This window comes from Cyprinus carpio, chromosome B15, assembly GCF_018340385.1.
Source record: "Cyprinus carpio isolate SPL01 chromosome B15, ASM1834038v1, whole genome shotgun sequence".
Taxonomy (NCBI): Eukaryota; Metazoa; Chordata; class Actinopteri; order Cypriniformes; family Cyprinidae; genus Cyprinus; species Cyprinus carpio.
In genome coordinates, this window is record NC_056611.1 from 16265193 (window position 1) to 16280748 (window position 15556).

Sequence of the window (15556 nt, forward strand, 5' to 3'; positions counted from 1 at the left end):
GTTCTAAACCAATTTAATTTGATTTAATTTAATTATTGGTGATTTTTGCATGGAGCATTTTTAAAATTCATTTACATTTGAAAATTATTTATTTACCTTTTCTTCTTTTTTTAATTCTTACATTTTTATTGTATTTATCTTGTGATGCATACAGATATATATGTAGCATGCTACCTGTCTTTAGTTTTTGATAGAGAAGGACCCGTGTTGGTTGTGATCTTTTGTTTTGGGAGGCATGGATTGGTACGAGTTCTGTCTACCCCTCGGCGTCAGCTTGTCCTCCTGACCTTGGTGGCGACAAAGTGTGTTGTGAACTTGGCTTACTCTCTGCTTTCCCACCTCCTCCTGCAATATCAAAGAATTTAAACAGACAATCTAGCGTGAAGAAATGCACATCCTCCAGCCCTGTCAGGACGGGTGATTGAGTTTATTGGAGCAGAAAAGGAAAATCTCCCTAGGCCGCTGCCGCTCAGACCCCCCGTTCCTCATTGTGATGTCACCTGGGGGAGGGGACGCTCATTTCAGAGGCCCAGCTCGACCCGTGTCTTCTTACATTACCCCAAATGACACTTCCACATCCACTTACCTTTTCATTTCTCTTCTCTTTTGCTCTCGCTTCCCATTATTACGTAGACTGTATCTGTGTGTGCACTTTCACAAACACACACATAGTCGCTGTGCTCTTGTTTGATCATGTCATTACTCAGTCATCACTGTTTAATGGGTTTTAACAGCTGATGTTTAGAGCAAATGTTGGCTCCTGTTAGAGCCAGTTGGTGCGCTTGGGGCCATAAAGACTGCCTCTCCTATCTGTCCGCAAAGCATTTGTCCTCTTCTTATTTGCCTAGATGCTTTCCCGGATTTGCTTATTCATTTTGGTTTATAATGGCCTTGCATGCAGCCTTTTATTTATTAAATGATTTGATTGAGCTTTTGTGAAGAGACATCAGCAATGTTTATTTTTCTGTTTGCTTCTGCTTCACTTATTTTCACTGACTCAACAGCCAAAATTTGACAGGTCTGCAAATGAGACCTCATCTCTTGGAGCGGGTGGTTTTGTCCCTTATAGTTTAGCAACAAGTTCCTCATTTGGTATTTGAAGGGGAAGTGAAAGGCTGTAGTGTACATTTACTCAGGGGTGTCCATGTGATGTTATTTCTTAGAAAAAACAAAAAAGATTTTCTTCTAACACTTCATGTGAATCGGTTAAGGGAATCTTCTAGGTTTTCTTTTTTTTTTCCTTTTTCTTTTTTAATTTATCTCTGACAGCATGATATCAGTTACCACATAAAATAGTTTCAGTAATTTTGTGTTTGCTAAGATTCCTTTTTACAATAAAATTTTTTTTTTTTTTGTTGCCTTGAGTTTTGTACTCATGAGAGAATTTTTTATTTTTTTGCAGCATATTTATTTGTGAAAAAGAAATGTCTACCTTTATTTGATTTTAGTCTAAATTAATTAAAAAATGTTAAAAGTATTTGATTTTTCATTAAACATTAGATTTATCTTTTTACCTCAAGTTATTAAAAATAGTTTATTCGTTTTTTATTTAAATCAGCAATAATAGACATTTTTTTTTTATAAATAAATAATCAGAAGTTATAAAGCTATAATGTAACTTCATGATGGACATAAATAAAGAAACATACTTTACTGGAAAATGATGACATGAAATGGCATCCTGTAATTTGTGTATTGTTTTGGACGTATCTTACTCCTCCATGCTAGGCAGATGACTTTACACTACAAATTTTATTATAGCAGAAAAAAAAAAAATTGTTACAATTATGACATGTTGAAAGATCATTTAAAAAGTAAAGTTAGAATAGCTTATATAATAAAAACGATATAAAAAAATATTGCATAAGTGGTTACGCCACTTAAAATAACTTATGATTGTGTTAATGTATCATATGCATACTTAAGAATCAAACATTACTTCACATTATTACAAGGCTATATTGTGAGTCCTTGTCCTGTGGTGTGTGTTGAGTATTGCCGTCTGGCTGTTGGGTCAGGTCACTGTCTGACGCACACAGACTCTTGCAGAAACACATACATGACCATTTGGAGCGATGCGGCCGTGCTTGACAGTGGTGATGTCATGAGTTGGAGCACAGAGGTCCTCTGGACCGCATTGGATACAAACAGCAAGTGTTCTTTCTTCTGCAAAGTCACTGCTCCTTCTCGCTCGCTGCCAGCCCAGCACTCACTTGTTTTTTCCTCCAGTGCTCAAGCCAGCACTGATATCATCCCTCGGCTCTCCGAACCCCTTATCTTCTTGCCAGCTTGCCCACCACAACCTGAGCATGACACCATCACATGCATACATACAATGCATGCACTAAAGAAATCTGTATGTTGAACTTCCAGAAAAGTGTGGAAGAGAAAGGACAACGTAGCAAAAGAGCCATGTTGATTCCACCCGTGTCCCGCTTTTCCTTCAAGAGGTTTCTGACAAACAAGCCTTTCAGAGTGGAGTAATTGGGGTGTCCCTTATGCAGGCCTTTCTGGCTTCGTGTGGAACGTTTTTCCATTATTGCACAAAACCTAAATTGAGTGGAGAACCCACCCCCTCCACCTCACCAATCCCGTTCTTGCACTTCCTTTACCACTCCAACTCACCCCCATTGCCGCCTCCTCCTCCAGGAGTGAAGATGGCCTCATTTGCATCAGACAGTGTTGTTGACGCCTACATTTACAAACTCGTCTGTCTCTAGAGATTATGCAAATTTGTTTTCGCCATAGGAGGAGAAAATGAAAAAGATTATTGTTTTTTTTTCTCTCGCAATTCTAAGTATACATCTGGAATTTCTAAATTTATGATTTGTAATTTGTTAATTCTGACAATTATATTCTAGCAATTGTGAGAAAAAAGTAATAATTGTAAGATGAAAAAAAGAGTGATTAAATTTTTTTTTTCCTGTGGCTGAAACATGAAAAAAGAACAGAATTGTGTGATATAAACTCAACTCAGAAAACAAAAATTAGAAATTGCAAAGATGTAAACTCAAAAATTCTGACAAAAAAATGTCTGAATTGTGAGAACTTGAAATTGAGTTATTAACTTGCAGTTGTGAAAAAATGGCAGAATTATAAGATATAAACTTGCAGTTACAAGAAAAATAGTCAGAATTGTGAGATAAAAAGTTGCAATTACATTTTTTTTTCTTATTCCATGGTGGAAATAAGCTTCCATAGGAGATGCTATTCCAGTTGGAGACCAACTAAAAAAAAAACTGTATAAAAACCTTATTCACATTCACAAGCATTACTGTAACAGTTGTGGTCATAAGCACAAATAGCAGTGTTCTTACATGTGTCATCAGCATGCATGATTCATTAGGGAGAGAATAACATGTAAAAGGTAGGATTATTGGCTGCTTTGGTTGTTTGGATTTACTTTCCATTCCTCCTCTTTAGTGGGAGGTTTTTAGCTGAGCGGACCATGGAACATTTTACAGGCCCTTTCATAAATGGCCCATTCACTTCCCTCAAACTGCTCTCAAAAGGATCCAGTGTCACTACAGAAAGCTCTGATACGAGCAAGAACAGCCCTGCTTGAAGACTCAAGAACTATACGATTGTTTTGACTCTTTTCATTTTAAAGTGACTGGAAATGACAACTCGAGTTCATGTTCTTCCGAAGATCCTGAATGCACTGTTCAAAAGTTTGGAGTCAATATTTTATAGGGCCCTATGAAATCTGTTTTATTTTTTCTCAAATTTCGTTTTTTCCGTTTTCATTTTTCTGGAATTCTTTTTTTTTTTAATAGTTAAATAAAATGTATTAATCAAAAGCATGTCTAATTAATTCTAATCATGAAACTTATACAATTCAACATAAATTTATTGAAAGTTTAACCAAAATTACATGTTTGGGGCCTTATGAAATGTTCTGTTTTGCCGTGAATACCTTTAAATTTCTGTGTGCATATGATAACTAACTGTTAGTTTTATTCAAATTAAACAGTAAAATGCTTGCGAAGTTACTCTCAGAGCAGTTTTGGAGATGTTTCGAAATTGTTCATGTATTTATGTCCTAATTTAGTGAGACGGCAGACACTGAAATCACTGTGAGCGTCAGGTGCGCTTCAGTATGTGTGTAATAAAGGAAACCGCGTGCCTGCGCCTTTAATTCACACAGAGACACACAGATCATGTCAGATTCATATTTTATAGTCTTTTTGCTGCTTATTATTCATAGATACTAGTCCATATCTTCATTTGATTTACGTGTAGTGACCTACTTTTGATTAATGCAACCAAATTTTGACAAATTCCGTGACATTCCGCATTAAACAGTAAATTCCGTTTTTATGACTGGATTCCACGATTCCGTCCATGTTTTTCGCATCGCAGAAACCATTGGGCCCTAATTTTAGTTTTTTGTTATTCAGCGAGGACTTTCAATTACAAGATTTCAATTTCAAGTAAATGCTATTTATTTGAACTTTCTGTTCATTTATAAAAATCAGCATCAGCAAGTCAGCATATTAGAGTGGTATTTGAAAAATGATATGACACTGAAGACTGGAGTTTTGGCTGCTGAAAATTCAGCTTTGCATTTTGAAATGTATGAAAATAGAATAGAACAGTTTATTTAAATTGTAATAATATTTCACAATATCAATGTTTTTGCTTTATCGATGATCAAAAAAAAAAAAAAAAAAGCAACTTTGGTGTGGGTAACAGATTTCTCTCAACAGTGTGTATTTAAAAAAAAATGTCCCCCAGAAATTATGAAGAATCTTAATGTGAAGGTTTTTTTGTTGTTGTTGTTGTTGTTGTTTTTCCCCACACAACATCTAACACTTGCTTTTTAAGGTCCAAAAATTCTATATAAAAAAAACAAAACGCTAGTCTAGTCATCATAAAGTCACTATTCACTCACAATCCTGCCCTTCAGCAAGCCAATAATTTGAAAACCACTGTGACTGGATCATTGAGTCCCAGTCGTTCCCAACCAGTTCAGTGATAAAATTGTTCATTTTAACTTGTTCTTTTCGATAAACTGTTGGTCCGGTTCATAAATTGAACTGATTCGTTCACAACTCAATGATCCGTTTGCAATAGTTAGAGTTAACAGCTCATTTGAGGGGAAGGTTATCAGGTAATAATTTTAGTCGTTCCACACGAAGCTATCCGCTTCAAAAGACTTGAGTTATAGCATATAATATGTGTAAGCTACTATTATGATGCTTTAAAATTAAGCTTTTTTTGTTGCTTCACAGACTTGGGTTACTGTTGATTTACATAAAATGAAAAGCTAGAGTAAATGTGCTAATCATGGCCCCTGTTGGGAGCGGGAAGAGAACTGCTTCATATTAGCCTGCGCCAGCACTCAAGGTTAATTTTATTAATTGAGTTTTAATTGAAAAAGTCAGTGATTGACGGCTGCTCTCTCATAAGATTTATCTAGTTTACCAGCGGTGACAAATTGCTTTGCATAATCTACCAGCCTCATAAAAGGTGGGCTAATCCCACTGAGTCCTTTCCATTACTTTGCTGCAGTGTTAATTTCACAGTTAGCTGACCTCTGAAGCAATCTTAGAAAAGTTAGTTAAGCATTCGCGCGATTATTCCCTGTGTTCAGACAGAGCAACACTGCAAATGTCTCGCAATTCACTGTGAAGGTATGGAGTCCACTCTCTCCGATACTGTCCCATAATGAACCGGCCGTTTGGCTGACCCGCAGAATGAGTTCAAAATCCACAAGCTGACAGACAAATGTGAGGTCTAGCTGAACCTCCATCATTTAAAATGCTGAAGTGATTGTTTCGCAGAGATCTTTCTCATTCTGCACATTATTTTCAGTCAGTTTGGCGTTCTGCGAGGTCAAGCGTGTGAGTCCAGGTGAAGGAAATGGCACTGGGTTGTTAGTACAGTGGGTCTCAGTTAGACGCAGTCAGACAGGCCTACAAAGGGCTTCTTCAGCACTGTGTCCCATCACTGACTGGCCTAGAGAACAGAGGTTTCTCACACGGCCTGTAAGCGGGAAGCAGAGCACTGTTAAACACATTCACCCCACCTCAACTCGCCTTACTGCCGAGGCTACTTTTAGACCTGGAGTCATAGCTACTGCAGGCTTTTCCACTTGCCTTTGTGATAAAGAACCGGCAGGACTCATGCAGAGCCTCTTAATTGATGTGTGTAATGAATAGGGCGACATTAGCGCAGTGGGGCACATCTGTTGTCCTAGCAGGAAATTAACTAAGCAAATAGTGATTGCACACAGCAAGAGGATGCTATTCAACACTACACAATACACAGTGCCATCAATGCACTTAAAATTAATAGATGACAATATGAGTTCTTTAATGCTGTTGCTGTTGTCAATCTAATGATGATAAATACAGTACAGTTAGTACAATTTCATCATGACCTGCTACATGCATAATCACTGTAACAAAATGAACTCATATTATACAGACTGTTTAATATAAGAATAACAAAAAGTGTATTAATCATTGATGAGTATTGATGGTTTAGAATGGACTCTTCTGCTTATTTGTATCAGCTGAAAATGGTAAAATATGGATTAATCAGTCAGTCACTGATCTGAATGTTTACTGCTTTAGAGAAAATATTTCCAGATTTTACATTGGACATCGAGTGATGACCCAACACAGCTTGAAAAAATTGTTTATTGTACAAAAGTATTGATTAATTATTGTATATTATAAATATACATAAAGATAAAATATTATTATTTTTATATTGTAATATTAATTTATACAATTTTATTAATAGTATTTTTATGATCTAATTAAATATAAACTTTTAATAATTTTTCCAGAATTATGTGTATATGTAAGATGATAGATAGATAGATAGATAGATAGATAGATAGATAGATAGACAGATAGATTCAAATATTAATCACCTGTAACTTTACTGTAGAATGTGGTTCACTGGACAAGCCTAAATGTCTGTCTGTCTCTGTCTATCTATCTATCTATCTGTCTGTCTGTCTGTCTGTCTGTCTGTATAATTATTGCATGATTTTCAAGAAGCACAATATATGGTATCATGATGTATTAGCCTCTATCATTTATTCCTGATTTGAAATATGAAAAGTAGCTTTGAAAAACACTGTCTTTCTCCGTTCAGATAGACAGGATCTGTAGTTGCATGACTGGAAATAGCTGCCCAGGGGCGTTAACAGTATGGCCGCAGAGTGAACTAACTCGTCTTAAAGGGACCTAGGGAGTTTTGTTTATGGAGAGTTTTGTTTTTGGAGATCAGAGCATGTCACACAAACATGTCCATGTTGGCATCTGACAAATATTACTTACTTTCACTACTTTCAGTAGCAAATTCATTTGTGTTAAATATTGTTAGGTTTGATGTCCTTTAATTTCAGCAACAATGAAAATAAGAGAAGCATTTTCTTATATAGTTTATGGTTTCATTATTTGCATTTAGCATTTTTTTTTTTTTCACCTAATGTATTCAACCCTATTAGACTGCAGTGCATTTTTGTGTCACAACCCTCCCAGATAAGAACCACTGGTGAATTATGTTATGTGCTCATTGCAGTGTGTTAATGTATTTCATTGACTTTGTATATTGATTTCTCCTGTTTGTGTTTACAGAACCGGTAGCATTCTCAGCAGAGACCAACCTCCCGATAAGAGACCCGAAAGCGATAAGCAGCCTGGTACCCCTACACACGAGTTTGACTCTACAGGTAAATTTCATCCGAGAGTTTCTTTCACACTCTGCTCATACAGAAAGGCAGTGTTTAGCTGTACTAAAGGCTGTCCTGACTGCTCGTGTGTGCGTGTGGTGTGGACTGAAGCACACTGCTCCTCTCACACAGTCTCTTCAGGCTCTTAAATGGAAACAGTTTCCTCCACACACAGCACAGATGGAAGGCTGTGCCCGTCCACTAACTGCAGTGGAACGGCTTTAAACAGCGGCATGATTCATACTTGCTGACCATAAACGATGCACATGTTCCTGGCCCCGATTTTGGCAGTTGAAAGACATTGTCAGTGTGTTTTTCTTTCAAGTTTCGCCTCTGTTTTTCCTCTCAGCTGCTGGTGAGAGTAGAGAAGGAAAAGCAGTCCTGTGCATGGCCATTAATGTGAGATTTATGGTGGAGAACAATGTGATAATCGTATCGATTAAAATGCGATTCACATTGTTTAGAAGGGGAGATGTTTTCCTGTTTGATTGAAAGACGAGTGAGATGATGACAGAATTTCATCAGTGGTCTTTTCAAAGATTTCTGAGCTATTCTGAAGCAGTTTTCACATGTGCATAGTATGTTTTATTGGTTGATCTAACATAAATATCTCACTTTCACATGTTAGAGAGAATAGCGGTGAATGGAGGATGTGATGCATGTTTATTTCTGATATTCCTTTGGTGTTGGACTCGCTTCTTCTGATGCATGACTAAAACAACCACAATGTGGCGTTCAGTGTCCTCTGGGGATGGGCGATATAACTTAAAACTTTTTTCTTTTGACAATATTTGATATTCTGTGTTTGTTTTGAATTGGCTTATTTTTTGTTTTGTTTTGTTTTTCTACCAAGCAACCATTTTTGTCCACTACTTTCAAAGTGATTAATGCAAAAAAGTAAAATACAGTAAAAATTGAGTTAAAAATAATCAATAATGCAATACTATAATACAGTTTTTATTTCTATACACCAATATAACATTACAATGATACACTGTAATATTTACAGTAACATTTATTTTTAAAAACGCAATATGTAAAATTCAATATTTCAATTATATAATCTTTGACAAAAGTATTTTGATTGAGTCTTAGATTTAGAGTGTTAATTAAGTTTTTTGTATAACACAGGCTGAAGATATTTTCATGTTTTATTCTATGACACAAAATACACCAGTAATACCGTTTGTTTATTTTCTGCAACAATCCAAGAACAATGGAAAAATCCTGTTGGGTTTTTGTTGATGGTCCAGGATGATGCTTACTTCTAGCTTGGCCTACACAAAAAGTCATCTCTCAGCATTCTGATTCATGGAAATGGATTCAACTTACAAACATCAACACAGTTTTGCTGCTTAAATTTAAAGAGATGGTGCTTGAATATCTCTGTCCGAACATTCTTTTGCCCTCAAATTCCAAAATTACCTAGAAGCCTAACAAAAATATATAGTAAAGAAAAACAACAACACACATTAGAATCATTGCACAATTCACAATGTTGCTTAATCTTACATTTCCAGGAAGTTCATTTGAGAATACATTGATATATCGCCCAACCCTAATGTCTTCCCAATATCTCTTTAGTGTTGTCTGAGAAGTGTGGCTTTTTTGTGTGAGTAATCCAAAACAGCCACACTGTGTATTTGTGCCATTGCTCTTTTTTTTTCATTTGAGTCCTCTCTCTGTGTCCTCTGTGATATGTGCGTGTGTGTCCCGTGTTGTATCATGATGTTGTGTGGCTCAGAAGTGCTGGTGCAGAAGAGCGGATTTGTAGGGGCTGACAGGAGACCTGAGTCTTGTGGTAAGATGATCGTACTGTTGCTGTGTTTCTAGTTTTGTTTTTACTCTTGTGCAGGTGATTCATCTCCAGCACTGTGAAGTTCAAGTGTTATCTGCGTTTATTTATGTTCAGCTTCCCTGCTGAGTTGATTTTGGGCTCTGTGTGTATTATTGTAAATAACAGATAACATTATTTTAATGGTTCAGAAGATAAAGACTAAGAGAGTCTGGATGCTGTTTTTAAAGGCCTGATAACTGTTACAGATATACTTTAACTATTACATGATATACTTACTTATATAACTTACTGATAATTTTTTTGTGTGAAATGTTTGCGCTACAGTTTTTCAAAACAGTTGATAAAAAAATTGTGAAATATTATTACTGTTTAAAACTTTTATATTTTAATATATTTTAAAATCTAATTTATTCCTGTCAGTCAAAGCTGAATTTTCAGCAGCCATTATTATTACAGTTTGTATCAATGTTGAACATAGTTGTGCTACTTAAAGGGATAGTTCACCCAAAAATGAAAATGCTGTCATTAATTACACACCCTCATGTTGTTCCAAACCATAGACCATTTTCGGAAAACATATTAAGATGTTTTTGATGAAATCCGAGTGCTTTCTGACCCTGCATAGTCAGTAGGGTTGTGCGATATTGTAGAAAAATGCGATATGCGATACCTTGTAATAATACCTTAATCTTTCTTGGAAAAGAAAGCATCACTACAACTTCTGGATGTGAATTCTGAATTGGCCTACATAAAAAGCAATGTCACAAATCTTAAAAAACAAAAAAACAAAACAAGGAAACAAAGATATAAATGAAAAAACAGTGCTTTAACTTTTAACAGCTTGTCAGTGAAGCATGGTTCTGTGATCAGTAGTAAATACTGTTAGTAGTCACACAGCACAAGATAACTGTCTGTAACTTTTTCTGCACTTAATGACTCTTTTTAACATCAAGCAAGTCATGTAAGTAACAGTCGCATGCCCAGTCTATTCTCTGCTATATGCGTTGACCAAAAACTTAACTTATCGCAACATTTAGAAGTAGCCCATTATTAAAACAATAAATCAGATATCACATGCCATTGTGATATGCATATCGCAGTTTGTACACTTGCCGTATTTTGATATCGTGCAGCCCTAATAGACAGCAACGCAACTACCATGTTCAAGGTCCAGAAAGGTAGTAAGGACATCATTAAAATAGTCCACATGACATCAGTGGTTCAACCGTAATTTTAGGAAGCTACGAGAATACTTTTTGTGTGCAAAGAAAACAACATTTTTTAACTTTATTAATCAATTTCTTCTCTTCCATGTGAGACTTCGATGCATTTTCATGACAGTACCTCAACACGTGTGTAGTGCTGCTGATGCTGGAGCCGGTGTTCTGACATAGAATGTCCATCTCTCTTAGTTCAACGTCTGTATATTCTGATTGAAGAAGTAAGGCTGGGGGGAAAAATGCAAGTCATCCTCTCTGATGAAATCTTCATATGTGTTTACTAAGACTGTTTTATGTACAGCTTGGCAGAGCAGGCAGTTGACCTCTGCATTATGAATGGCCTCCATAACTGTACCACAGTACAATATGAGTAATGGCATATGTTTCATGTTTACATTGGGCACTCCCCACCGGATACAATATTCTGATTGTTTGCATCTTGTTTTTAAGCCCAGAAATAATAAGGTACTCGTTCTAATAAATGTATATTGTAATGTTCTCATTCTAATATATTAAAAAATAATATTTACATTGCTATTAGGTTATCACTGCACAAAATAACACACTCTCTACGTTTAAAAAATAAAAATAAATATTAGAAGAGTTCTAAACTAACGCGCTGTCTTCACTGTGTCTCACGCACACACATGCTCACTCACTCACAAAGATCACGTTGTGGCCGCACTCAGACATTCAGGAACAAACTTGCCTTGCAATTTTATCAGCTAAATGGCTTAATCGCATCAAGGGCTACATTATCTTTCTCAACAAGGAGCTGGTAACATTTTTTTTTAAAGGAATTAAAGCCACAGCTTCACTGTTAATAGAGAAACGCGGCAAAACCATGGTAATTCATACATACACAGCCTTTCTCTATTTCTCATAAATGAACACTTGATGAATTACACTTTTCTGAGAATAGAATATTGAAGTGGAGAAGTGTTTTCAGAAAGCAAGCACATTTATCCACAGTGGAGAGAGAGTGCATGCTCATGGTTTCCAGGTTGACAAAGATAATTAGCACACTTTGCAGATATTTCCATATTGCACAAGTTGGAAGCTCTTTTTCAGGGATTACGTCTCTTTGTATCAGGCAACCCAGTTGTGTTCCTCTGCAGCCAGATTAAACCTTGTTGTAGCATATGTATTATGCTCTATTCATTATTTTTTTTTAGAAACCTCAAACTTTTCTACTCAATTTTAAAAGTTGTTCTTGTAGTCAAATTAAGTGCAGTCCACTGCTGCACACGTGCCACAATATCGATACAGGGCCAGCTGTATCGATACTCGTATAGTCGTATTGAACACAGCACTACAGCGTGCCTTATCCTCTGCTTGTAAACAAGGTGCAGCGCATCTGGGTTCTACTGCAGGCTACACCGGCTTCTGCATCAGCAGCACCACATGCATACATCGAAGTACTCTCGTGTAGGGCTGCAACTAACAATTATTTTGATAATCGATTAGTTGGCCGATTATTTATTTGATTAATCGGATTTAAAAAACCAAAACAATTTTCTTTATTTTAATTTTATTGACAAAAGCACACTATTCCACATTCTGCCCAATGTCCTTCAAACAAATGTTCCAACTGAATGCTGTGAAAACATGCAGTGCTTAACAATTTATTACACCACCTGTCATAATAGAGAAAACACATATTTTAGGAATCTGTCAAAAAAAAAAATTTAAATCTAAAAAAGTTATTGCCATTTATTGGGCAAATTACAAACCGAAACAATTAAGTAGTATTTATTCACATAATAATAGAAATGGCCTCCTTTGCCTTTGATAATAGCTTGCATGCTTCCTGGCATTGTTTATATACTTTTTGACTAATTTGTTATCTGAATAAAAAAAAAAACACTATAACGCACAAGCTGAAAAATGATTTTGGTAATTCCCAATACTGTTAGTTAAGAGCAGCAGTGGCACAAACCTATGTTATTAAAAGATAATAAAGACGAATAAAATCACAGTAATGCTCTGCAGGAACACGCATCGCTTGCACTTTGATCACAGTCACTCTCCTCTCTTACTGTCATTTATTTATCCTATAAAAGCGACTGACATTTATATTCAGACACTTATTCAATTACACGCTGCTGTCCCTTTACAGTTCCTTCTCTCATAAATTACTCACACTGCATGTTGACTTTTAAAGCTAAAGTTAATGTTCAACAACAGATATTTCAGCACAATTAATATTTTTGTGCTGAATATTGTCTCCCTCTCCACGCCCATGCTCTTTCAGTAAAGATTTCAACTTAACGCAGACTGTCAGGCAAGCCTTTATGCAAAAATGGAAAGACTCGCGTGAATTTGTGACATTTACAGATAAGGATATGACCGTTAACTGAAAGTTTTTTGCACTGAGGATGCACACACGTATCTGTCAGAGCAACTGACAGGGCAAACCATTACGTTAATGCATGAGCTTGAAGCTTAAAATAAAGATTTCTCATGTTTTGGGCAGCTTTGATCGCGTACTTTTCCTGCAGGAGCTCATTCTGTTTCCTCCACTATTTTTAGATGCATTTTGTCCATAGAAATGCGTTATTCACTGCTGTAATTTAATGTGACCGGCTGAAGTTGGACATGCACTATGGGTTGACCTGACTAATCAATAATGAGAAACGTTGTCGAAGATTTTCATTCTCGATAATAATTGATTTTATCGATTAGTTGTTGCAGCCCTGCTCTCGGTAATGATTGAATAAAGTCAAACGATTGTTGCATCGATTGTTTAAGAAATGCTCTTGTGGATTCGTGTAATTGAATAAAGTCATTATTTTTTGTATTGTTTGCACACAAAGAGCATTCTTGTAGCTTCATAAAATTAAGGTCAGCCATCACCCTGCTTTCAAATCGGCATTGAATAGCAGAGCCGTCATTGACTGAAAGTACGCAATATCGCGTTGATTTTGATTATCTGGGATAATGCACACGAAAGTAGCTTGTCAGTGATCTACGGCTCTTGTATGCCGCTCCATTTGAACAGGTGATGGCGATTTAGCGCTAATCACGGAACCAGATTTACTGACTAGATGCGCATGATCTTATCGTTAGATATATCGCCCAGCCCTAATGTCAAATGGACTATTCTATTGATGTCGTTGCTACCTTTCTGGACCTTGAACGTGGTAGTTGAATTGCTGTCTGTGGAGGGTCAGAAAGCTCTCGGATTTCATCAAAAATATTTTAATTTGTGTTCTGAAGATGAACGAAATTCAGGTTTGAAAAGATGTGAAGGTGTGTAATTAATGACTTATGACTTAAAAATTTTCTTTTTTGGGTAAACATCCTTTAACATTTTTGTAGAAACCATAATACATTTTTCAGTATTCTTTATTGAATATAAAGAACAGTTTTTATTTGAACAGTTATTTTATAACATAAATACTTTTGATATTATTATTACTATTACTGTTACTATAACTATTATTACTGCGTTAACGCCAGAAAATGTTTAATTTATGATATTTTATTTATATAATTAGTTTTTTTTTTTTGGGTTGTTAATCATAGAAGACATCTTTTTTGTGTTGAATTAGCAAGAAAATAAATGATTTATTAAACAGTTAAATTAAAATGACTTTTCAGAAGTATATCCATAACACCTAAACATCACATGGGTTAGCATGTAATCAATTACCAGTTCTCTCTGTTAAATTCAATCTTTTCAAATTCAGTCACGACCATTAAGATCAAGTAATTTTCACAATACATGCAAGGATATGAGAAAGATATGTGATGTAACTATATGTAAACTCTGTGGAAAACAACGCTGACTGTAGCTTTGTCATGTTTAAACTGCAATATTTCTTGAGGAGTTGAGGGTATATTAAATCTGTGTGTGACTGTTTGAGCAGTTCATATCAATTTCTGTGATCCGAGAACTGCGGCTTTTGTTTTCAGATCTGATGAGCTATCAGTTTTGTAAGTAGGCCCATCTCTCACACTGCAGCATTAGATGACCGTGATAACCCACGTCTCCACTGCTCTCATCATTTCTTGTATCCCTCCATTATGCTGGGAAGGGGGCTAGATTTTAATTGGATTGCAAGATTGATGCGTTCATTTCACAACTCTGCAGATTTTTTATGTTGCCAAGTACTTTATGCCTGTAACTGTCTGCGCTTACTTGCACTGTCAGTTCGATCAGGTATTGGAGTCATTGTTACTGTAATCTGCTTTGATAGGCCTCTTCTGATGAATGCTTTAATAAAGACATTGGCAATCCAGTAAAATCAGTTTCATAGCTGCTTTCATAGCTCAATTTCTCTCTCCTCTTGTTCTCTCCCTTCCTCCAGGGCTGGTTCAGAGATGCGTGATCATTCAGAAAGATGAGAATGGCTTTGGGCTGACCGTCAGCGGGGACAACCCTGTTTTCGTGCAGCTCGTCAAACAGGGTAAGATGCCCGTCTATCACGCTGTCTGTCTTTCTGGCTCCGCCCACATCAGCTTCTGTGGGCGTCTGTCGAGACCCTCCCCTTCCCAGGCTTGATAAGACTTGGCTGCAATTTAGAAATGGAGCTGATGTGCTCTGAGCAGGACCAAGAGGACACCTAAAACATTGTAAAAGAGAAGCAGGGCTGCAAATACATTAAATAAAGTTTTAAATAAACAATACATATTATATAAACGCATTTAAGGATGATATATATTATATAAACACACTGAATAAAGTCAGGGTAGCGCTATATTTAATTTTTGACAGGAATAAAGACTAGGCTGTGGAGGGACTGAAGTACAGTGTCTTCAACTGACTGTACTGCTGACAATTGTTTAGCTTTTCAAACACTTTTCAGTAGACAAAAAAAACAAAACAGTTTTCAATATTCT

At 36.1% G+C, this 15556-nt stretch overlaps 1 protein-coding gene across 6 annotated transcripts in view; it reads left to right on the plus strand.

The window, feature by feature from the left end:
* LOC109104317 (rho guanine nucleotide exchange factor 12-like) overlaps nucleotides 1-15556 on the plus strand; it is a 60867-nt gene that overhangs the window by 13875 nt on the left and 31436 nt on the right. For 4 of the 6 annotated variants that reach the window (XM_042739470.1, XM_042739469.1, XM_042739474.1 and 1 more), the window contains exons 3-5: nucleotides 7599-7693; nucleotides 9438-9494; nucleotides 15025-15123. In XM_042739470.1, the coding sequence (XP_042595404.1) occupies nucleotides 7599-7693; nucleotides 9438-9494; nucleotides 15025-15123 (251 nt within the window). The remainder of the gene's footprint in view (nucleotides 1-7598; nucleotides 7694-9437; nucleotides 9495-15024; nucleotides 15124-15556) is intronic. The other 2 variants (XM_042739471.1, XM_042739475.1) reach the window with 1 other exon arrangement.